This window comes from Microcaecilia unicolor, chromosome 13, assembly GCF_901765095.1.
Source record: "Microcaecilia unicolor chromosome 13, aMicUni1.1, whole genome shotgun sequence".
Lineage (NCBI taxonomy): Eukaryota > Metazoa > Chordata > Amphibia > Gymnophiona > Siphonopidae > Microcaecilia > Microcaecilia unicolor.
Genome location: NC_044043.1, coordinates 23,426,143 through 23,452,167, shown reverse-complemented (window position 1 = coordinate 23,452,167; position 26,025 = coordinate 23,426,143). Strand labels below are relative to the sequence as shown.

The 26,025-nt window shown below is 46.6% G+C and overlaps 1 protein-coding gene across 2 annotated transcripts in view; it reads right to left on the bottom strand.

Moving 5' to 3' along the window:
- AP2B1 (adaptor related protein complex 2 subunit beta 1) overlaps nucleotides 1-26,025 on the bottom strand; it is a 383,465-nt gene that overhangs the window by 53,794 nt on the left and 303,646 nt on the right. For both annotated transcript variants that reach the window (XM_030222393.1, XM_030222392.1), the window contains one exon: nucleotides 13,546-13,630. In XM_030222393.1, the coding sequence (XP_030078253.1) occupies nucleotides 13,546-13,630 (85 nt within the window). The remainder of the gene's footprint in view (nucleotides 1-13,545; nucleotides 13,631-26,025) is intronic.

Genomic DNA, 26,025 nt, shown 5'->3' with positions numbered 1-26,025 from the left:
AGCCGGTAAACAGCTGAAGTGCACATGGGAAGTGAGATCTGCAGCGCAAAAGGTTTGCTGTTTGGGGACCTATACTGAGTAATCAAAATAGTTCCAGTACTGATGTAGAGTTAATGCGGGGGTGGGGGGGGGGGGGGGGGAGCTGGGGTCCGGGGACACGGGAAACCCCCAACACCCATTAATAGTAATGGGAGAAGACCATAAGGGTAGGGAGAAAGGGGGGAAGGGGGTCCAGGGGAGTTTCAAAGGAGAGGAGGGGGGAGAAGGGGAGGGGGAGAGGAGGGGGGAGAAGGGGAGGGGAAGAGATGGGGGGGTAGGGACTGGGGGTCTTAATCAGAATGGATCATTGAAAGGATGGGAATCTCTTACTCTCAGCCGGTGACATCAATCCCAATACTGGCCCTCCTCACTAACTATTATCCCAACTCTACAGATCTCACCGTGACCTCTCTAACCTCATCTCTATTCCTCTAATCCCCTCCTCTTCTCTGCCCTTCTCTTGCGCCCTATGGAATGCCCGCTGTATCTGTAACAAACTCTTTATCTCGCGTCACCTCCATCTGCTCGCCATAACAGAAACCTGGCTCTGCCCTAATGACTGTGCTTCAGTCGCAGCCTTCTGCCATGGCGGTTATCTTTTTTCATATACTCCTCACCCTGCTGGTCACAGGGGCGGTGTTGGACTACTTCTCTCTCCCTCCTCCAGATTTCAACCCCTTCTTCCACCTCAATCTCACTGTTTTTCCTCCTTTGAAGTCCACTCTATCCGCCTTTTCTCTCCTCTGCCTCTTCGAATAGCGGTCAATTATCGTACCCCTTATAAATCCCTTTCATCCTTTCTCAGTGACTTTGATGCCTGGCTTGCCTTCTTCCATGATCCTTCCTCCCCCTCTCTCATCCTTGGTGACTTTAATATTCCTGCTAATGATCCTTCCAACTCTTATATTTCCAAGTTACTCGCTTTAACATCCTCCTTTAATCTCCAACTATGCTCCACCTCCCCCACTCATCAAAATGGTCACTGTCTTGATCTCATCTTCTCCTCCAACTGTTCACTCTCTAGTTTCCTTGCCTCTGATCTTCCCCTCTCTGATCACCATCTTATAACTTTCACACTTAAATCTCCTCCCTCCCAGTCCCGTCCTATCTTATCTAATTTATCTAGGAATCTTCATGATATTGACCCTTCATCTCTGTCCTCCCATGTTTCAAACCTCCTCTCTACTGTGGCACCATCCACGTCTGTCAACGAGGCTGTTTCTTCTTACAACAATACTCTATCCTCTGCCTTAGACACACTTGCACCTTTGATGACCCGCCCTATAAGGCGCACAAAACCCAACCTTGGCTGACTTCTAATATCCGCTACCTACGTTCCTGTACCCGCTCCGCCGAACGCCTCTGGCGGAAATCTCGGGCCCTTGCTAATTTCTTACACTTTAAGTTCATGCTGACCTCCTTCCAATCTGCTCTTTTACGCGCCAAACAGGATTATTATATCCAACTGACCAACTCTCTTGGCTCTAACCCTCAACTTCTCTTCACCACATTGAACTCTCTCCTCAAGGTGCCCCCTCCCCCAACTCCCCCTTCATTATCTCCTCAGACCCTTGCTGAATTCTTTCACGACAAGGTTCAAAAGATAAACCTTGAATTCTTTACCTCGCCACCTCTCCCTCCACTAGTCCATTCCCCTTTCTCTCCTTCCCCTCATTCCTTTTCCTCCTTTCCTGAAGTTACTATAGAGGAAACTACACTTCTCCTTTCTTCCTCAAAATGTACCACCTGTTCCTCTGATCCCATTCCCACACACCTTCATAATGCCATCTCACCTGCTCTTATTCCTTTTATCTGTCACATTCTCAACCTCTCACTTTCCACTGCAACTGTCCCTACTGCCTTTAAACATGCTGTGGTCACACCTCTCCTTAAGAAGCCTTCACTCGACCCTACTTGTCCCTCTAATTACCGACCCATCTCCCTCCTCCCTTTTCTCTCCAAATTACTTGAGCGTGCTGTTCACCGCCGCTGCCTTGATTTTCTCTCCTCACATGCTATTCTTGACCCACTACAATCTGGTTTTCGCCCTCTCCACTCAACCGAAACTGCGCTTACTAAAGTCTCCAATGACCTATTACTGGCTAAATCCAGAGGTCAATATTCCATCCTCATTCTTCTTGATCTTTCCGCTGCTTTTGACACTGTCGATCACAGCATACTTCTCGATACCCTGTCCTCACTTGGATTCCAGGGCTCTGTCCTTTCCTGGTTCTCTTCCTACCTCTCCCTCCGCACCTTTAGTGTTCACTCTGGTGGATCCTCTTCTACTTCTATCCCTCTGCCTGTCGGCGTACCTCAGGGTTCTATTCTTGGTCCCCTCCTCTTTTCTATCTACACTTCTTCCCTTGGTTCATTAATCTCATCCCATGGCTTTTCCTACCATCTCTATGCTGATGACTCCTAAATCTACCTTTCTACCCCTGATATCTCACCTTGCATCCAAACCAAAGTTTCAGCGTGCTTGTCTGACTTTGCTGTCTAGATGTCTCAACGCCACCTGAAATTAAACATTACCAAAACTGAGCTTCTCATTTTTCCCCACAAACCCACCTCCCCGCTCCCCCCGTTTTCTATTTCTGTTGATGGCTCTCTCATTCTCTCTGTCTCCTCAGCTCGAAACCTTGGGGTCATCTTTGACTCTTCTCTCTCCTTCTCTGCTCATATCCAGCAGACCGCCAAGACCTGTCATTTCTTTCTTTACAACATCTGTAAAATCCGCCCCTTTCTTTCCGAGCACGCTACCAAAACCCTCATCCACACTCTTGTCACCTCTCGTTTAGACTATTGCAATCTGCTTCTTGCTGGCCTCCCACTTAGTCACCTCTCCCCTCTCCAATCGGTTCAAAACTCTGCTGCCCGTCTCGTCTTCCGCCAGGGTCGCTTTACTCATACTACCCCTCTCCTCAAGTCGCTTCACTGGCTCCCTATCCATTTTCGCATCCTGTTCAAACTTCTTCTACTAACCTATAAATGTACTCACTCTGCTGCTCCCCAGTATCTCTCCACACTCATCCTTCCCTACACCCCTTCCCGTGCACTCCGCTCCATGGATAAATCCTTCTTATCTGTTCCCTTCTCCACTACTGCCAACTCCAGACTTTGCGCCTTCTTTCTCGCTGTACCCTACGCCTGGAATAAACTTCCTGAGCCCATATGTCTTGCCCCATCCTTGGCCACCTTTAAATCTAGACTGAAAGCCCACCTCTTTAACATTGCTTTTGACTCATAACCACTTGTAACCATTCGCCTCCACCTACCCTCCTCTCCTCCTTCCTGTACACATTGATTTGATTTCCTTACTTTATTTTTTTTTTGTCTATTAGATTGTAAGCTCTTTGAGCAGGGACTGTCTTTCTTCTATGTTTGTGCAGCGCTGCGTACGCCTTGTAGCGCTATAGAAATGCTAATTAGTAGTAGTAGTAGTAATCACTGAAGAGGAAGAGGTCTGAGCAGAAGGGGAGACTAGTAAATTCATAGATTAGATGCAAACAGAGATGGACACTCCAAGGGGGGAGGCTGGGTCCCTTGAGGAGTGGTGTTGAGTGCAAACTGATGTCACATATTGTGCATAGAAAAGATGGCTAATCTGCCGGGAGGAGGGACTAGATTAATTTCCTGGAACGTAGGTGGGATTACATCCCCGGTTAAAAGGGCAAAGATCTTAGGTGCATTAAAGCGACATAAGGCGGGAGTGGCATGTATACAGGAAACCAGGTTATCTCAGTTAGAGCATCAGAAACTAAAAAGGCACTGGGTAGGAGAGGTCTTTTGCTCCTCAGCGGTGGGGAGGCGAGGGGGGTGGCAATTCTGGTACACAAGGCAGCAGCAATAAGAGCTAAATTTTTATTTGCGGACAGTGGGGGGCATTATGTGGGGGTGCAATTGAATTGGCAGGGTCAGACACGGCTGCTCGTAGCAGTTTATGCGCCCCAGTCAGGAGAGAAGAAATTTTTTGCAGATCTTTTTGCAAAATGTCAGGAATATGGTTCTGACCCATTAATTATTGCTGGAGATATGAATCAGGTCATGGAGCCGGGACTAGACAGGACGGGCCGACAGGGGGGGGGGGGGGGGGGGGGGGGGGGATGTCGACACCTGGCGTGCTGGAAACCTTCTGTGGCGGGCTGGGTTTGGTGGACCCTTGGAGATTGCTGCACGATACAGAACGTGACTTTACGCATACCTCGAGGGCCCACGGAACCCAGTCCCGCATACATTATATTCTTGTTTCGCAGCAGCTGTTTTCTCAGGTTTTGAACGCAACTATTGGTCCCGATGAGATATCGGACCACGCTTTGATCTGGGTGGACATGGAGCCCCAACCTTATTATCGAGCGTCCGGAGGTTGGCGATTCCCTGCATACCTTTATTCTTCTTCCGAGTTTGCCGCATATTTAGCTAATAAGTGGGCAGATTTTCAATCGAATAATGCACAGCACGTGGATAATGCAGGCCTTTTTTGGTCTACTGCAAAAGTAGTAATGCGGGGGGAAGTGATAGCATACATCAGCAGGAGGAATCAGCAAATTGCGCAGCGGGTGGTACAGGCGGAGAGGAGGGTAAAACAGGCCAGGCGGAGGTACGCTGCCCACCCTACACAGGACTTGTTCGAGTCCTTGATCGCAGCACGGACTGAGCTCAATAGCCTGCTTCAGGAAAGGTTCATGAGAGCGACAGTGGTCCGCAGATATCACCTCCATAGATTCGGAGATCGCCCGGGAGGTATGATGGCTCGGCTGATTAAGGGAGCCCGCAGAAGGCAAGTGGCGACTAGACTACGTAGCGGCCCTCATTCGTGCACCACGAATCCGGAGAATATTGCAGAGATTTTTCGAACGCATTTTGAGGGGGTGTACTCGGGGGAGCAGACAGAGAGAGAGATGCGGGGGAAGATTCGAGAATATTTAACTCGGTCTAAACTGCCGCATTTGACGGCAGACCAAATAGAGTCTCTAGATTCCCCCTTAGATGCAAAGGAAGTGATGAGAGCAATACAGGCCTTGAAAATGCACTCAGCACCTGGCCCGGTGGGTTTTCGGGTGAATTTTACAAATTGTTAAAACAACAAGTAGTGGGGCCCCTGATAGGTCTATTTGAGGAGGCGACCGAAGAAGGTCAGCTCCCCCGTTACGCGAATGAAGCGCTGATTACCTTAATCCCCAAACCAGGGCGAGACTTGATGGACCCAGTTGCATATAGGCCTATTTCACTAATTAATGTGGACGTCAAGATTCTCTCACGGATATTGGCGGAGCGCCTGGCGTGTGTACTCCCATCTATAATTGGGGAAGAACAAGTGGGATTTGTGCGCGGCAGACACTCAGTGTTAAATGTTCGGAAGCTGCTTGCAGCTGTGATGGAGGCGCCTGGAGAAGCTGCAGCAGGTCTAGTAATTAATTTGGACGCAGAGCGCGCTTTCGATAGGGTAACATGGACTTTTATGTTTGAGACGTTGCAGTGGATAGGTTTATGGGGCTGGTTCCTGCAGGCAGTTAAGATGCTCTATGCGGATCCACGGGCCAGGTTATTGGTAAATGGGGTCAGAACTCAAGAATTCTTGATAAGGCGGGGAACAAGGCAGGGATGCCCCCTGTCCCCCCTACTGTTTTTGATATCGTTGGAACCCTTATTATGCATAATTCGCATGGAGCCGGGAATTCGGGGCATGAAGATGGGCAAAGAGGAGGCGAAGTTATTGGCATATGCAGATGACTTGCTGCTTCTGGTGGAGGACCCGCAAACATCAGTGGCCCGACTATTAGAGGATATAGGGGAATATGGGATGTTATCGGGGTTTAGATTAAACCTAGAAAAGTCCTTGGCGCTCCCAATGTCCCCCACCATTAGATCTAGCTGGAATGGTCCCTTTCCTTTTAAGTGGGCGAAGGAGAAGCTTAAATACCTGGGGGTAGATGTCCCGGTGGATTTGTCCACGTTGTATAGAAGGAATGTGCAGCCGCTGCCGGAGGAAACTAGACGCCTCTTGGGGATTTGGGGCTCTTGTCCCCTCTCCCTGACGGGGCGCATTGCCCTCTTTAACATGATGATAGCACCAAAATGGCTATACAGATTCCAGATGCTGCCGCTGTATCTGCGGGGGAGGGAGGAGAAAGCACTACATGCAGTTTTAAGGAAGTTTCTGTGGAATAACAAACGTCCCAGAATAGCGTTGAATGAGTTATGTAAACCTAAAACACATGGGGGCATGGGATTACTCAGTATCAGGTACCTCACAATTGCCTGCACTATGAGACATGTGCGTGATTGGCTAGTGGGAAGCCAGCAGTTTACAAACACCCAGCTGGAGGCCTCGCTGGTGCCGGGGGTGCATCTTAGTTGCTTAGTGCATACTTCAAAAATAAGACCTGCTGGACAGCAACCTTTGAACTGTTTTGTGCGATCAGCAAGAGCAATGTGGCGTTGGTTGTGTCGCAGGCAAGGCTTTGCAGCAGATGCTACTCCGTTTGTGTCACCGAGTCTGAACCCGGATTTTCCAGATGGATCATTAGCAAAACATTTTAAATCTTAGAGGATGAAAGGGATTCAATACCTTTCTCAACTGCTAGATGAGGAAGGGCAGGTCAAGCCACTTGCAGACTTAAAGAGAATTTGGTTTGACTGCGTCAGACTTTTTTGCATATGCACAGGTGAAACACTATGCCCACTCGTTGGGAGCAGTAAACTTGACTGAGGATGTGCAGGAAACGATCTCAACAGCACTCACACTGGGATCGAAAAAGTTTGTGCCAGTGCGATTTCACCACAGACATCTCCTAGACACAACGGAAGATATTGATTATCGCAAAGTGGCGCAAAGTTGGAAGCAGGAACTAAAGGTTGAGATCACGGCTGACATGCTACAAAGTTAATTGTTATCCATTCTGCATAGGTCAGCATTTACCAGGCAATGGGAGCAGCAGTATAAGTTTGCTACGCGGGCCTACATAGCACCAGCCAGAGCACGAAGGGCGGGTTTCGGAACAGGGAACTGCCCTAAATGTGGAGAGCAAATGGCAACTTTGGGCCATATGTTCTGGCTGTGCCCACAGATTAGAACATTTTGGAAGCAAATCTTGGCAGAGACCAGCCGATGCTGGAAGCGGACAGTGGGAGACACCCCGTTGATACTATTTGACATATTTGCTATTGCCAAACCGATCCCAGTGGGATGCACAGGCTTTCTCAGAAGGGCAGTGATGACCGGAAAGAAAGTGATTTTGCTCAGCTGGAGAGAGACTCAGGCACCCACAAGAGAACTGTGGAGAACAAAGATGACAGAATCGTTACACCTGGAACTGTGTGGACTTGCTAAGTCTGCTCATTCAGAGCAGGAGCGGAATGCATTTCGCAGGGTGTGGGAGCGCTATTGGACTACCCTTCAGCCCCACACCAGGCAGAGGATTCTACACAGATTGAAATAGAGCGTTGAGACACCAATAGCACCTTCAACTGTACTAAAGAAGTGAAACCAGATCCCAAACCCAGAACTTTGAGGGGGAGAGGGTGAAGAGAAAGAGGGAAAGGAGGGAGGGAGGAGGGGTGGGGGGCTCATTATGGATACAATTGACTAATGATAATGTTTGCTTGTTGTTTCAGTAGCTATGAGACTAGATAAATGGTTGCTTGGTTAGAATGGGGGAGGGTGTTAACAAAAGAAACTATTCTTCAATAGATGCTGGGTAGCTATTTGATGTATAAGTCCTTTTGTTTTTATCTGTTGGCAATCTTGGACATGTTTATTCATCTTAATAAAAAGATTTAAACATAAATATTCATGTGTTTATCCTGAAAACTTGACTGGCTGAGGCGCCTCCAGGACCAGGTTTGGGAACCACTGCATTAAGCCACGCCTCACAACCATGGAGGGTTTACATTTTAATTCTTTCTCAGACATACCCTCATTTCAAGCCACAGCAGAGCAGGGTAGCAACTTATTGGCTAAAGCAGTGTACAGAAAACCAGAAAAGCCAAGGTTCAAATCTCATTATGTTCCTTTTCACCATGGGCAAGTCGCTTCACTTTTATTGCCTAATGTACAAATTTAGACTGTAACCCTCTGGGCACCTACATAAAAAACGACAGCAGATATAGACCATACGACTATCCAATCTACCCACCCATACCATCTACTATCCCTTCCCTCATTCCAGAGTTTCCTTTAAGTTTAAAGAGACTCGACTCCGGTGCATTTATGGCACGGAGGTATTTAAATGTATCTATTGTATCTCCCCTCTTCTGCCTTTCTTCCTAAGTAAACATCTTGAGATCTGCTGTTCATGGAGAACTCCTGTTACAGGTAAGTAACCGCTTTATCCTAAGACAAGTGGTATGAGTCAGTCACAGATAAGTGACTTCTTAACCAAGGGGCAGAAAGGGAGCCAGCTGGGGCTAACTGCTTTTAACATATTCTCTGGCAATGAGTTCTTACTGAGGAGTGGAGCCAGGCTAGGCAGCATGCCGAAATGGAGATGTAGGAGATGCAAGCAGAGGATTCGGAGGTGTCAAAGGCAGTTCTGAATAGGTATTTTTTTTAGCATTTCTTCCAAGTCGGTCCTGGGGGTACCTCCTTACCAGTCAGGTTTTCAGGATATCCACAATGAATATGAATGACATTAATTTGCATACACTGCCTCCATTATATACAAATCTCTTTCATGCATATTCATTGTGGATATCCTGAAAACCTGACCAGAAGGGGGTACCCAGGACTGACTTAGGATACACTGTTCTAGGTTGTGGAAGGGGGGGGGGGGGGGGGACAGCAAGTCCTGTAAGCCTTGGTGAGTGAGGAAAGGATACTCTTGATCTTGTTTAAATGTTACATGATACAGGATCATTTGAAACTGGTTGGCAATGATAAAGGAGTTAAAGCATGGAGCCTTGGAAGGCCCACTTCACTATCATGTCCAAAGTTTTGGAGCCGTTTCCCAGAGGAGCATTAGAGTTAGGGCAGGAGCTCTTACGTTTCTTTATGGTGGAGTCCTCCATGACCCTGGTGCCATGTGGACCTGATCTTTTACCTCAAGCGGTTTTGACACCAGCAACCCAGAGAAGGGAGTGACCCATATCTTGTCTTCACAATCCAGGAGTGCTTTGTACACTGGAGTGGCAATGAAGAGCGTAGGAGCATCCACACATCTGAAGTGTTTAGCTTGTCTGATCCGGCGCAATACCACTGGAGAGATTAAGGCAAGAAGCTGTCTTCTGGAAGAATTTAAGGTACACAAGGTCCTCCAGTGGAGGGATTGGAAGGTGTTCAGTTATAACCTCCGGTGTGGTGTCAAGATGCACATTGGCGACGTGGTGGCAAGAAGTCAAGAGATGTATTTGCTTAGGAGAATAGAGCCCAAGCTGGGGGAAGACACCTTTTCTGGCTGGGGAGGCCTGTTGTTGGGGGCCTCTTTCTAGGGATTCCCTGAGGCACTATGTGAAGCACCGGGGTTTGATCAAGAGGAGTCTGGTGCTGAACAATGAAGAGAGCAAGGAAGTGGAAGAGCTGTTGGTGCTGGTCTCCGACAGGTGTGTTGGTAGACATCGTAGGGAATGTCTCTGATCAGGGAATCCATGAGCCTGGAGAGGTACTTCACTTGGCTAGAGAAGGGAGGCGAGAGGTGCGGTGCTGTTAGAGCTGGCACCCCTGGTACACTTTGTTGTGTAAGGGGAGAGAGACCGGAAGTGCAAGAAGAACAGTACCTATGTGTTTTGTGGGGGCTCCTGTGGTCTCTAGGAGGGCAATGGTGTCCTTGGATCCCTAATCTATGGTGCTTATGATGGTGTCTACTCTGGGGATTGTGCTGCCTTGCTGAGGAGAGGAGGTGAAGTCAGCACTGTGGTGAGACCCATGGGATCTGGAGTCTCTGTGATGTCCGTTGAGGTCAGAAGAAATTTTTTAGTATGAAGCCTACTTTTCTAATTGAAGATATTGAATAGAAATGCATTAGAGCTGGCTATTGTTAATGTCCTTGATTGGTGTTACCCCTACTAATTTTCTTTTGGCTATAAGGATTTAGGCTTGTGGGGGACATGTGGCCACAGTGCAGGCGGGCGTCCATGAGGTGGGCTGGTCCTACACAGTGGACACAGACCTCATGGAAGTCTATGGAGTTCATCTTCTTGCACATCCTGGGCACTTCTTAAAGCTGGGCTTGTCTGACATCACCAAATGTTCAGTCGTTGAGCAGGTTCTTGGTTTGGTGGAGAGCTTAGTAATCTGACTGCTGGGAATGCCAGAAAAAGTAAACAAGCAGGATGGGAGGTTGTAGGGATGCCTACTATGCATACTTGGAGGACTCTGAACTATTGTAGAACATCTCCATATAATGGGCGCTGTGGGATGATGTCATCTATATGTGGCTGACTCGTCCTAAATGTGACCATCTCTGGGAAAAGATGAGTAAAGCCTCCAGAAACAAAAAAAAGAGGTTTTAATAAATTCTCTTAGAACAATTTGTAATACAACAGTCCAAATCCAATCGTTTTATGTGAAAAAAATAAAGAAGTTACAGAAGTTGAAACTAACATTTTCAGACTATTTATGGACCTACAACACGAAAAATCAGCCATTCTCAACATTTTGGATTGCTACTTTAGTCACCTTTTCCAGTGACGGTCACATATCTACTCCTAAATAGATGCCCAAAGCATAGAAAATTAATGCAGTGGACAGAGCTGGGGGGGTGGGGAGGGAGGAAGAGGGACATTTTCATTCATGCGCTTAGATCTTTTAATTATTCACCCCTAAGTGTCTATAATTTTGATTTGCAAGCATTAAAGATGAAAGTGATACAGAGAGGGAACAATAAGCAAAACTTTTATGCAGATAAAATACATTTCCCCATGTAAAAGAGCACTTTATTAGCCCCTATTCAGTGTGGATAAAAGCATTCATGCGTTTCACATTTTGTATTTACATGCTAAAAAGGATTTGGTTTCTTAGGAGTATTTTAACAGGAGATGGTTAACTTTGACTTATCACAGGTTTTGTCCTTGAAACTTGTTGGAAGGTAGACTGTAATATCACACACGTCCTAAAATATCAAGTTTCAGATCATAAGAATAGCAAAACAGGGATGGGTGGAGGGCACTAAATCTGCTTAACTAAAAACATAGCTGACTTTTACTATGCTAGAGTGAAAGTGACCAACAGCACAATTCATTACACCCAAGCTATTGGACCTGAAATACATCACCATCTGGCTGATAAGGATCAAGAAGAGTATGCATTTATTCACATTTAATAGTCTTCCTTTAATCCTAAACAAATTACAAACTGGAGAACAAAATGCAATCCTCTACCTCAGGAGAGGGCAACCACGGTCCTCGATGGCAACAACCCAGTCAGGCTTTCAATATTTCCACAATGAATATGCATGATATTCAGGGCTTTTTTTGTGCCGGTACGCACTGGTACAGCGTACCGGCACTTTTCCCCCGGCGAGTCCTGCACCCTCTCTCTCACTCCCCTATTTACTGTTTTTCTAGGGCTCGGCAGCGCGAACGGTGCAGGCAGCGATTGAGAGAGGCTGGCAGCGTCGGAGCTTCCCTCTGCGAGTCCCGCCTACTTTGTTTCAACTTCCTGTTTCCGCATAGGCAGGACTCGCAGAGGGAAGTTCTGACGCTGCCAGCCTCTCTCAATCGCTGCCTGCACTGTTTGCGCTGCCAAGTACGACGCTGGCAACCTTTCTTTATTTCTTTCTTAGCAGGCAGTGGAGAAGGACGACGGGCTGGGGGAAGAAGAATCACTGGACATGGATGGAAGGGGAGGGGAGGGCAGGGGAGAGAGAAGGAGAATCGCTGGACATGGATGGGAGGACAGGGGAGAGAGGAGGAGAATCGCTGGACATGGATGGGAGGAGAGAGAGGAGGAGAATCGCTGGACATGGATGGGAGAGGAGGGCAGGGGAGAGAGGAGGAGAATCGCTGGACATGGATGGGAGAGGAGGGCAGGGGAGAGAGGAGGAGAATCGCTAGACATGGATGAGAGGGGAGGACAGGGGAGAATCACTGGACATAGATGGCAGGGGAGGACAGGGGGCAGAGAAGAATTGCTGGACATGGATGGGAGGGGAGAGAGGAGACACTGGACATGAATGGGAGGGGAGTTCAAGGAAGAGAGATTCACTGGACGTGGATGGAAGGAGAGGGCAGGGGAGAATTGTTGGACATGGATGAGAGGGGAGGGGAGAGAGGAGAATCGTTGGACATGGATGAGAGGGGAGGGGAGGGAAGTGGAGAATCACTGGACATGGATGGCAGGGGAGGACAGGGGGCAGAGAAGAATCGCTGGACATGAATGGGAGGGGATGTCAGGGAAGAGAGATTTGCTGGACATGGATGGAAGGGGAGGGCAGGGGAGAGAGGAGAATCGCTGGACATGGATGAGAGGGGAGGGAAGGGGGGAGAGGAGAATTGCTGGACATGGATGGTGGAAAGGGAAGACAGGAAGGAGATGCACATGGATGGGAGGGCAGGGAAGAGAGGAGAAATGCTGGAAATGGATGGAGAAGAGAGCAGGAAATAGAGGAGAAAAGCTGGACTTGGATGGAGGCGAGGGGAGAGAGAATTATTGCTTTATATGAATACAGGGGAGGGAAGAGAGGAGAAATGCTGGACATGGATGGAGGGGAGGAAAGAAAAAAGAAGAAGATGCACATGGATGGAGATGAGGGAAAGGGAAGAGAGGAGAAAAACTGCACACGGATGGAGATGAGGGAAAGGGAAGAGAGGAGAAAAACTGCAAAAGCTGGATCCACGTTACACCTCCTCCAGTCAATTCCACGGAGGAGAACACAGCTTTTACTTATGGATGTCGGGCAAGAAATGAAGAAGAAAGGAGGAAAGTAAAGAAATAAATGGAAAGGAAGCCCTGGAAACGGAGTTAAGGGAACAGATAGAGAGCAGCAGAATCAGAGACTGGGACCAATATGGATAGAAAAATAAAGTCACCAGACAACAAAGGTAGAAAAAAACATTTTATTATCATTTTAGTGTTTGCAATATGTCCAATTTGAGAATTTACATCTGCTGTCTTATTTTGCACTGGGTATACTGGAGCTGTACCAGCTTACAGAAATTATTTATAATGAAAAAAAAAAATCGCATTTTTTTTTCTCCTATACTAGTATAATATTTTCAATGATATCTGTTTATATCGCCATGGCTGGAGTAAGGGGTGTGGCTATCATAGGGGTGTGGCCATATGTGGTGACCCCGCCCATAATGAGTACTGGCACCTTTTTTTCTACAAAAAAAAGCACTGATATCTATTTGCATAAAATGGAAGCAACTCGATCTCACTGTGGAAAATGAAGAAAACCTAACTGGGTTGTGGCCCTTGAGGACCGTGGTTATCCATCCCTGCTGTACCCCTTTCCTCTATCCAATTCCTCTCATACGTTCAGAACCTTAACGAAACATACTCCCACTGATGCCCTGCTCTCAGTGGCCAAAAGGGAAATACTCAGTGATGCAACACAATATACGTACCCATTTTCCCATCCTGTACAAAGAGGACACTTAGAGGAATGAGGCAGCTGAAGTAGAAGACATCAATGTTGTTTTTCACGGCTACCTGAAATAAGAAACAAACAACAAAAGTTATGATTATTTCAGTAACAGCATATTCAGAAAAATCCTTAAAGCTTTCCATTTCTCTTCACTCTACCAAAACCCTCATCCACACCCTTGTCACCTCTCGCTTAGACTACTGCAATCTGCTTCTTGCTGGCCTCCCACTTAGTCACCTCTCCAATCGGTTCAAAACTCTGCTGCCCGTCTCGTCTTCCGCCAGGGTCGCTTCACTCACAGTACCCCTCTCCTCAAGTCGCTTCACTGGCTCCCTATCCATTTTCGCATCCTGTTCAAACTTCTTCTACTAACCTATAAATGTACTCACTCTGCTGCTCTCCACACTCGTTCTTCCCTACACCCCTTCCCGTGCACTCCGCTCCATGGATAAATCCTTCTTATCTGTTCCCTTCTCCACTACTGCCAACTCCAGACTTCGCGCCTTCTGTCTCGCTGCACCCTACGCCTGGAATAAACTTCCTGAGCCCCTACGTCTTGCCCCATCCTTGGCCACCTTTAAATCTAGACTGAAAGCCCACCTCTTTAACATTGCTTTTGACTCGTAACCACTTGTAACCACTTGCCTCCACCTACCCTCCTCCTTCCTGTACACATTAATTGATTTGAATTGCTCACTTTATTTTTGTCTATTAGATTGTAAGCTCTTTGAGCAGGGACTGTCTTTCTTCTATGTTTGTGCAGCGCTGCGTACGCCCTGTAGCGCTATAAAAATGCTAAAATAGTAGTAGTAGTAACTTCATCCTACAGTCAATGGCCTACATCTCAAGGAGCATTACAAATTTCAGGGCCAATACAAGGAAATTAGGGACTCTGGGGAAACATTCAGCCTTGCTCTCCCAACCCTATTAGCTTTCAGTTCCCTGTGTCCCCCTCTTTGAGATTTTGATTATTAAACTCAACAATCATGATACCACCCCTCCAAAAACAATCTAGTAGAAACACAAAATACTTCTAGTTTTTATTTTTTTTTAATATATAACTTTGACACATTACTAAAAGTAGATAATGTTGATAATCTTGTTTCTATACCTCATAAGAAAATAAAAAGTGTCTCATTGACATTAATATTTTGTACCCCATCCCCTTCCATCCCCTCTAATTCCCCCCTAAAAATACACCACCAAGAACCTCATCATTTTGCTAGACCTTGATTATCCCTTTCATAGCTGGCCCCTTAACCTTCATCTACCCCACTCCTTAACCGCCCCCCCCCCTCAAAATGATCCTACCCCCTCCCCCTCCAGTTTTGCCAATCCTTCCCTTCTTCAAGTTATAAAGCTCCCCATTTAATATTTTTCACCCACTTTCTGTCTCCAGCACTCATAAGGTCCCCAGAGTTATTCATATTTGCCCATAAAGTGATTTCTAAATGCTGCAATTTTAGCAAGGCCATCCAATTTTTGTACTACCTCCATTTGGCATGGTAACTTATCCCTTCTATAAAATCTCACAACAGAGTAAGCTGCTACCAAGAATGACCTACTAAACTATGCTCTTCACTCGTCACCCCACTTAATAAACAAAATTGTATGCCCCCCACTTTCATGAGTAATTTCACTGTCTCCTTCCAAAATTCCTGGCTTATGGAGAACTGCCACCACAACACTACCTCCCACCCTGTTTATACTATTTCTCTTTCTGCACCAGTGTATAGGTCATGTACAATACCTTTTACCCAGTGTCATTTACTTTCTTTACCCTCCGAATTGCTGCCCATTCTTCCTTCCCCAATCTTTGTGCTAGCCTATCATATAAGCTAGCTTTCTCTTATTTTAACTCCACCAGCCACGACCCCCCTTTACATTTTCCTATGAATACTTCAAAATGTAGTTGGTTCCTTCTCCAGATCAGTCTGCACTTGTCTTTCCCTTATATAGGCCTGGATTTGCACGCAGTACAGAAACTCAAGTTCTGTAATGAAAATGTGCCTTTCAATTCTTCAAAAGTCTTCACTTTACCACCCACTGACAGCAAATGTACTGCTTGCCTTTAACATAGTGATTCCCAAAACTGTCCTGGGGGGACTCCAGCCAGTCAGGTTTTCAAGATATCCACAAATATATTCACAAATACACTGCCATCTTGGCATGCAAATCTATCTTATGCATATTCATTGTGGATATGCTGAAAACTTGACAGGCTGGGGCTCCCACAGGCCAGGTTTGGGAATCACTGCTTTTACTCCTTTCTTCTCCTACCTATTAAAGACCTTATGTTGAAATTTTTTTTTTTAATTCCAATATAGCAATACCAGACAAACAAAAGGTAAAACAATACAGTGAAGACATGCTAGACCAGTGGTTCCCAAACTTTTTTGGTTCACGGCACACTTACAGGCTTATTTTCAAAAGAGAAAGACGCCCATATTTCGACCCAAATCGGGAGATGGGTGCCCAAATCGGTATAATCGAAAGCCGATTTTGGGCGCCTCGAACTGCAGTCTGTTGCGGGAACGAACAAAGTTTACGGAGGCGTGTCGGAGGCGTGGTGAAGGCGGGACTGGGACGTGTTTATCGGCCGAGGAGAGATGGGCGCGCTCGGCCAATAATGGAAAAAAGAAGGGCGCCAGAAGCGAGAATTTGGGTCACTTTTTCTGGACCCTTTTTTTCACAAACAAGTCCCCAAAAAGTGCCCCAATCGGGGATGACCTCACCTGACTCCCCCAGTGGTCACTAATCCCCTCCCACCAAAAAAAAGAACTTTAAAAACTTTTTTTGCTAGCCTCAAATGTCATACCCAGCTCCATTACAGCATTATGCAGGTCCCTGGAGCAGTTGTTAGTGGGTGCAGTGGACTTCAGGCAGGTGGACCCAGGCCCATCCCCGCCCCCCTACCTGTTATACTTGTGCTGGTAAATGGGAAACCTCCAAACCGCCCCCAAAACCTACTGTACCCACATCTAGGTGCCCCCCTTCAGCCATAAGTGCTATGGTAATGGTGTAGAGTTCTGGGGAGTGGGTTTTGGGGGGGGATTTGGGGGGCTCAGCACCCAAGGTAAGGGAGCTATGGACTTGGGAGGTATTTTGATTTTTTTTTTTTAATTGTTACAAGTGCCCCCTAGTGTGCCCGGTTAGTGTCCTGGCATGTGAGGGGGACCAGTGCACTACGAATCCTGGCCCCTCCCACAACCAAATGCCTTGGATTTGTTCGTTTTTGAGCTGGGCGCCTTCGGTTTCCATCATCGCTGAAAACCGATACCGCCCAGCTCAAATCTGCCCAAATCCGATGCATTTGCCCGGCACCAACCGTATTATCGAAACAAAAGATGGATGCCCATCTTTTTCGAAAATACGGTCTGGCCCGCCCCTTCGCGGACCCGTCCTTGGAGATAGATGCCCATGGAGATGGGCGTTCGTGTTTGATTATGCCCTCAGTGTCCAAGCAGATTATCGCAGCACCCCCACCCCCCCCATAGGTCTCTGCAGCCCTCCGGCAACACCCCCCTTTACCACATAGGTCTCCCTTTTTCTGCAGCCCCTTCCTCTAACTCCAGCACACCTGTCCATTCCCTGCAGACCCCCTCCTCCCAGATAGTGCAGCACATCTGTCCCTTCCCTGAAGCCTCCCATAAATACAGTTCATCTCTCCCTTCCTTCAAGACCCCCCTCTCCCAGAAAGCCCAGCACACCATTCCCTGAAGCCCCTCTCCTCCCATAGGTCCAGCACACCGCTCCCTTCCCTGCAGCCCCATCCTCCTATGTCCAGCACACATCTGTCTTCCCCAAATCCAGCATCGCTCGCTACCTTCCTTCTCGCAGGTCCAGAACCACTGCCGCTTCCTTTTCCTTCCTCTGCTGCTGCTGCAGTGCTTGCAGCTTTCATTTTTGGGCTGTCCGCGATTCACACAGGCACTCTCAGGCCCTCTCTGATGCAACTTCCTGTTGCAAGGGCTGGACGCGACAGAGGGAAGTCCCCGCAGTGCTTGTATGAATCACGGACAGCCTGAAAATTTAAGTGCAAGCACTGCAGCAGCAGTGGGGGAGGAAGGAAGCATCAGATTCCAGACCTGCAGGAGGGGGAAGTAGGGAGCGATGTTGGATTGTGGGCGGCGGGATGGAGGTCAGGATTTGTTGCAGCGCACAGTTTGGGAACCGCTGTGCTACACAATATTTATCCCATCCCCGACTAATTAAAGACCTTATATATATTCCTGGAGGATGGGGGAATTCTGCACTACTGTGCAAAGCATCATTTGCACAGAATTTCCCACATCTGCAGACTTCTGCCTTTCCTGCTTTCTGGCTGCCTCCCTCCCCCTCCTGCACACTCACCGGCTTCAGGGCAGAATGTGGAGCACATCAGCCTGCTTCCTGCTCCTCCACTGCCTTGATTCCTGGCAGTTCCTGCTGCGCATCTGTACGGAGGTATGCACGGCTCAAAGGAACAGTTGGGTATGGGACAGCAGAGGAACAGGAAGTAGCCCAACATGGAGTTGGGGAGGGGGCTGGAAAAGGTGGATGAGGTGTGCGTGTGTGTGCACATCATGGGAATGGGGTGGAGGTCTGTAGAAAGATGCATGGGGAAACTGCTGTGGTGGAGGGAGAGTATTTCAAGACTAGGGGGAGATGCCAGCTGTTATAATTGGGGGGGGGGGGGGGGGGGGAAATTATGCACAAGAAAATTGCAAATAAAATATGCAGAATTCCTCCTGGATTGTTATTACTACTACTACTTAGCATTTCTATAGCGCTGCCAGGGTTACGCAGCGCTGTACAAGTTTAACATGGGGAAGGACAGTCCCTGCTCAGGAGAGCTTACAATCTAAAGGTTATATAGCAAGTCGCAGCTTAAAGCCTTTACTGTGGGTGATAGGCATTAATCTAGAATATTTCTTAACTCTCCCCCCCCCCCCCCCAATGCTTTTCTTCTTTTTTTCCCCAGTTATCACATTTCAGTCGAGTAAATGAATTTTGTCCTACTGGCTTTACTATAAGGTCCTTTGGAAACCAGATCCTATACCCCACCTTGCTCTATCTTTTCCCACAATTTTTGCAATGCTCCCTCCCTCCAATCACAAAGGGCCCCTTTTACTAAGCGGCAGTAAGCCCAATACAGGCTTACTGCTCGCTAAACAGGTAGTACCACTGGGCTACCGCAGCAGCCCAGCGGTACTTCCCACTCCTAGTGCGCCATCATATCCAGCGCTACAAAAACATATTCATTCCCTTTTTTTTTCTTCTCCAGTCGTTCCATATACCCTAGTTCATGCCCTTTGCTCCTTAGATGCCAACCATTTAGTTCTCCAAACTATAATACAGGGAAAATTACTAACACATTTCTGGAGGTAAGATATCTAATGAGCAAAAAACCAAAACAAAATAACTCAAAAGATTCAAATAATGAAAAATGTTTGTAAAGCGTGTTCAGAATAAATTGGAAAGATCAACATGGGCACAAAGACCCATGATCACAGGATTCAAAAGATCCCCTGATGTTTCAATCATTGCACACTTTTGTCACCAAACATGTCGAACAGTGCCCATAAGATGAACAAAAAAATAAAATTTAAGTTTATATAGTATTTTAAGTCAGAAAGCAGTTCATCTATACTGTCCAAAAAAGGTTTAAGACATAAAAATGTCAAAATGCTTCAACGGGATCAAAGGAACCACTGTACTTATCTTTTCAAAGTTGTGGGGATCTTTCGTACATTATGTAACTACTAGTAAAAAAAGGCCCGTTTCAGACAGAAATGAAACAGGCGCTAGCAAGTTTTTCCTCAGAGTATGTATGTTTTACAGAGTGTGTGCGAGAGTGAGTGTGTGATAGAGAGAGAGTGAATGTGTGAGTGTGATAGAGTGAGACAGGGTGCAAGTGTGTCTGTGTGAGAGAGCGTGTGTGTGTAAGAATGAGTGTGTGCCAGGGGGCCCCCTCCCTTCCAGTTCCAGGGGGCCTCCACCCCCTCCCTCCCAGATCCAGGGGCCCCCTTCCCTCCCAGTCCCAGGGGTTTGCTCCCCTCCGTCGCTGTGAGTTCTTGGGTGGCCTTCCCCCCTCCCAGTTCCAGGATGGCCCGGCCTCCTCTCTCCCTCCCTCTCTTCCAGTTCTAGAGTCTTCCCCCCTCCCTCCCAGTGCCAGTTGTGCCCCCCCTCTCTCCTTCCCTCTCACCCACCCAGTTCCTGGGTCCCCCTCCCCCTTTCCCTGCCAGTTCTAGGGCGTCCCAGCGTGGTTTAGCAGCAAAGTGCCAGGGTGGCCCCCCTCCCCTCCCTCCCCCCCTCCCTCCCAGGGTCCTGCCCCCCCTCTCTCCCTCCCTCTCACCCACCCAGTTCCAGGATCCCCCTCCCCCTTTCCCTGCCAGTTCTAGTGCGTCCCAGCGTGGTTTAGCAGCAAAGGGCACCTCGCAAAATCTGCCTTTTATGCTGCCTTGTGTCCTGCCACGAAGTTACCTTTGAAACAGAGGTCGTTTTGTTTTTTTTTTTTTGTTGTTCTCCGATTGTTTAAAGATGCCGTGTGAAGGTTATTGAAGCCACAGTCAGGTTCCGTACGTTGGAGGAGGTGTTGTTTCGTCTGTTTCCCCGCCCTTGACGTCATAACGTTGTGACGCGAGGGCGGGGCCCGGTCCGAAAGTTCTAAGTTTGTATTTGTGTAGACCGCTGTTTTGATCGATGCGAATCGTTGAGGTGCGCGCTCGCCTTCAAATGTAAACTGCCTTCCTTAAAGGGCGCGGGTTTGAGAAAGTCAGGGTGTGTGTAAGGAGCTAGAGTGCAGGCCATTCGGTGAGTGTAAGTGCTCCGCCCTCGACGTCATAACGTTGTGACGCGAGGGCGGGGCACACACTCATGGGATCTACACCAGCACAAGTTGGAGAGTTTGAGGCTTCATTAGAATGTTGGAGGTGCGTTTTATATAGAGAGACTAGGTCTTCTGCACTTTTTTACTTTTCCGATCTGACGAAGAAGGGCAACCTTCGAAAGCTAATCAAGAAATGTATTAAGTTACGTCCAATAAAAAAGGTATCATCTTATTTTCTTTTCCATGTTTTATTTTGTTTGATTTCTATTGATAACCTTTAAGAGTGGACTAACACGGCTACCACACCTCTTTACTTGGCACCTAAATTATGGAATGATCTTCCTGCTAACATCAGATCTGAACTCTCTTTTACAAAGTTTACGTCCACTCTGAAAACGTACTATTTCCAGTTAGCATTTAACTCCAGAAATGAGCAATACCATAAGCTAATACATAACTCGCTTATATCTTCCTCAACCCCATCCCACCATCCCCACCCCCAAAAGAACTCCCAATTAATGAATAAACAAAAAGAGTCAGGATGTGAGGTTCACTGTACATACGAGTCCCAAATCTTATGGTACGTTAATAGGTGTCCTGTATGCAAAGCTGTTAGTTTAGACATCAGATGAATATAGTCCAACTTACGCAGAATCATCCGAAGGCCAGGAAGGGTGGGGCACTTTCATGCCGCTGCTAAAACAAGTTTGCTGGCCAAAAATGCTTGTGTGGCTAAACGGTGGGTAGGTTTTTTACTCTTCGGGGTTTAAAGTGCAAGAGGCAGTAGTCCATTTTCATAGGGTAGGAAACTTCGGTTACGCTAAAGACAAATTTCAAAACAGTGGCCCAGAACATCTGGGCATGAGGGCAGGACCATCAAATGTGAAAAATAATCCCCTCTAGCCCACATTGGCACCAGCATAGAGCTGACCCCCAAGAGAAACATCCTGGCCAGATGCTGGGGAGTATAGTACCAACAATAAAGTATTTTGTATCCATTTTCAACTAAGAGAGAGACACATGAAGATTTAAACACCTGTTCCCATTGTACAATGCCCTCTCCCACTTCAACAAATACAAAATAGGTTTACGATAGGAAAAGAGAGCTCTATATATTATGGAAACACCACCTCTCCCTCCCCCACTAGCCAGTGCTGGTAGAGCAGGCATATTTCAATCTTGTATAGGTTAGTGCATGAGGGCCAGGTCTGTAAAACACAATATATGACAGCAAGGGATAGAGATTTGGGTAGAGTTCTCCCTGATGAGACTTGGGCTAATATTTTGGTATGCATACACCAAAATTCGCCCTTTCCTTTCTGAGAACACTACCAGAACCCTCATCCACACTCATACGTAAGTACATAAGCACTGCCACACTGGGAAAAGACCAAAGGTCCATCAAGCCCAGCACTCTGTCTCCGACAGCGGCCAATCCAGGCCCCAAGAACCTGACAAAAACCCAGAATTTAATAACAATCAATGGACTTTTCCTTCAGGAATCTGTCCAGACCCCCTTTAAACTCAGCAAGGCCAGCTGCCATCACTACCTTCTCCGGCAATGAGTTCCAGAGTCTAACCACACACTGAGTAAAGAAAAACTTTCTCCAATTTGTTTTAAACCTACCACATTCTAATTTCATCTTGTGTCCCCTAGTTCTATTATTGTTAGAAAGCGTAAACAAACGCTTCACATCTGTCCGCTCTACCCCACTCATTATTTTGTAGACCTCTATCATATCACCCCTCAGCCGCCTTTTCTCCAGGCTAAAGAGTCCTAGCCGTCTTAACCTCTCCTCATAAGGTAGTCGTCCCATCCCTTTTATCATTTTTGTCGCCCTTCTCTGCACCTTCTCCAATTCCTTTATAACTTTTTTGAGATGAGGCGACCAGAACTGAACACAATACTCCAGGTGTGGTCGCACCATGGAGCGATATAACGGCATTATAACATCCTCATGCTTGTTTTCCATCCCTTTTCTAATAATACTCAACATTCTGTTTGCCTTCTTAGCTGCCGCAGCACATTGAGTGAAAGATTTCAACGTTCTATCCATAATGACTCCCAGATCCCTTTCTCGGTCCGTAACTCCTAAAGCGGAACCTTGCATGACATAGCCGTAATTCGGGTTCCTCTTATCACCTGTCGCTTAGACTATTGCAACTTGCTTCTCACAGGTCTCCCACTTAGCCATCTCTCTCCTCTTCAATCTGTTCAAAATTCTGCTGCACGACTTATATTCCGCCAGTGTCGTTATGCTCATATTAGCCCTCTCCTCAAGTCACTTCACTGGCTTCCTATCCGTTTCCGCATACAGTTCAAACTCCTCTTATTGACCTATAAGTGCATTCACTCTGCAGCTCCTCAGTACCTCTCCACTCTCATCTCTCCCTACATTCCTCCCCGGGAACTCCGTTCACTGGGTAAATCTCTCTCATCTGCACCCTTCTCCTCCACTGCGAACTCCAGACTCCGTTCCTTTTATCTTGCTGCACCATATGCCTGGAATAAACTTCCTGAGTCGGTCTGTCAAGCTCCATCTCTGGTCATCTTCAAATCTAAGCTAAAGGCCCACCTTTTTGATGCTGCTTTTAACTCCTAACCCTTACTCACTTGTTCAGTACCCTTATTTTATCATCCCCACCTTAGTAATTCCATTTTCCTCTTATTTGTCCTGTCTGTCCTAATTAGATTGTAAGCTCTGTCGAGCAGGGACTGTCTCTTCATGTTCAAGTGTACAGCACTGCGTACATATAGTAGCGCTATAGAAATGATAAGTAGGAGGCGGAATGAGGCATACTTAATACATTAACCTGGGTCCCGGTACACAGGAGCAGGAAAGAGACAGACCAGGGGAGTAGAACCTTCTGCCTGTGTGCCTGCTTCGCTGCCACGGCAAGCCTCATGAGGAACTTTGTCAAAAGCTTTCTGAAAATCTAGATATACTACATCAACCTTTATCAACATGCTTATTTCACAACTTCAAAGATATGAAGCAAATTGGTGAGGCAAGACTTCCTTGGCTGAATACATGCTGTCCCATTAAACCATGTTTATCTATGTGTTCCATAATTTTATTCTTTATAATAGTTTCCACTATTTTGCCCAGCACTGAAGTCAGGCTTACCAGTCTAATTTCCCAATCACACCTGAAACCCTTTTTAACAATGGGCATTACACATTGGCCACCCTCCAGTATTCAGGTACTATGGACGATTTGGTTCTCCAAGATTTCCTTCAGTTCCTCCACATCACCCTTGAAAACCATTTATGGTACAGGTAGATCTCTTACATCTTCTTCCGTAAAGACCAAAGCAAATGATTCATTCATTCAGTCTGTCTGCTATGGTCTGGTCCTCCCCGAGTGCCCCTTTTGATACTTCATGATCTAACAGTTCCACGGATTCCCTCAAAGGCCTTCTGCTTCTGATGGACCTGAAAAAGTTGTTACTGTGAGTTTTTGCCTCTCCAGCAAGTTTCTCTTCATATTCTCTTTTAGTCTTTTTAACAATGCTTTGCATCTAGCTCGTCCATGCTTATGTTGCTTTTTTATTTTCTTCATTTGGGTCCTTTTCCCATTCTTTGAAGGATTTTCTTTTGGTTCTAATAGCCTCTTTCACTTTACCTTTTAACCATGCTGGCTGTTGTTTTCTTTTCTTTCCACCTTTGTAAATGCGTGGAATGCATCTGGTCTGGGCTTCCAAGATGTCTGATTTAAAGTCTTAACCTTTGCAGTCGATCTGTTTAGCTTCTTTTTAACAATTTTCCTCATTTATCATAGTCGCCCTTTTGAAAACTAAATGTTGTTACAGTAGATTTCCTTTGTGGCTTCACTCCAGATATCAGCTCAAACTGGAGTGTTATGATCACTGTTTCCTAGCGGATTGTATTATGCCCTGCATTCTACTAAGGACTAGATCTAAAATGGTGCCCCCCCCTTGTCAGTTCCTGGAGCAGTTGCTCCAAGATGCAGTCATTTCTTATGTCTAGGAATTTTACCTCCCTGATTTATCCAGTAGATACTGGGGTAATTGATATCACCCATTATTACACTGTTGCCCAATTTGACAGTTTTCCTAATTTCTATAAACATTTCTTTATCTATCTGTTCATTCTGTTCTGGCGGACAGCACTATAGCCCTATAAGAATGCTCCCTCCCTTTACACATGGAATTTCTGTCCATAATGATTCCACACGGTTTCATGCAGAATATTTATTTTGTTTGTCTTAATTCCCTCTAACATATAGTGTAACTCCCCCTCCAATTTGATTCACTCTATCACTGCAATATAATTTTTACCCTGACAACACAGTGTCCCATTGATTGCCCTCTGAGATGCCTATTATATCATCTCATCATTTAGTGCTACATACTCCAACTCTCCCATCTTATTTTTTCATTGCATCTACAAGCTGCTTAGAAGTTGACGGGGATAATGTGCATCCTTTATCATGAACTCTCTTTAAACACTCCTGGCTTTCTTTTACCATTGTTGAAACCTCTCTATTGGGATTCCCTAAATGTCTTGTTTCAATAGTTTAAAAGTTGCTCTATCTCCTTTTAGAAAGTTAGCACCAGCAGCCTGGTTCCATCCCGGTTAAGGTGGCATCCATCCTTTCGGAATAGGTTCACCCTTTCCCAAAATGTTGCCCAGTTCCTAACAAATCTAAATTCCTCATCCCTGCACCATCGTCTCGACCATGCATTGAGACTTTGGAGCTCTGCCTGCCTCTTCGGTCCTGCACATGGAACAGGAAGCATTTCCGAAAATACTACCCTGGAGGAGCTGGACTTCAATTTTCTACTTAGGAGCCTAAATTTGGCTTCAACAACCTCCCTCCCACATTTTCCTATGTCATTAGTACCCATATGTACCAAGATGTCTGGCTCCTCCCCAGAACTATCTAAAATCCTATCTAGGTGACACGTGAGGTCTGCCACCTTCGCACCAGGCAGGCAAGTGACCAGGTGATCCTCACATCTACCAGCCACCCAGCTATCTACATGCCTAATGGTTGAATCTTCAACTACAACAGCTGTTCTAACCCTTCCACCTGGGCAGAAATTCCTGGAGACACATTCTCAGTGTGAGAGGATATTGCATCCTCTAATGGGCAGGTCCTGGCTATATGATTGCATTCTACTTCACCAGGGTGATGCTCTCCTTTTAGGAAACCTCCCTCCTCCAAGGCAGCACAGTGGTTGCCAGACTGCAGGTGGGACTTCTCTACAAGGTCCCTGTAGGTCTCTCCTCTATGTACCTCTGTCACCCTTAGCTCCTCCAAGTCTACTCTCTAGCCTCAAGAGAATGGACTCATTCTCTGAGAGCTAGGAACTCTTTGCATCTTTACTCCAAGGTGCGACCTTATTTTTAAGTATTGATGCAATTCTGGTCACCATATCTCAAAAAAAGATATAGCATAATTAGAAAATGTTCAAAGAGTAACCAAAATGACTAAGTGTATGGAGCCCTTCTCAGATCAGAAAAGGCTAAAGAAGTTCGGGCTCTTCAGCTCGGAAAACAGATGGTTTGAGGGGTGATATGACAGATCTACAAAATTCTGAATATAGAACAGGGAAACATGAATCAATTGCTTATTCTTTCAAAAAGTACAAAAACAAGAAGGGGTAGGGCACTCAATGAAG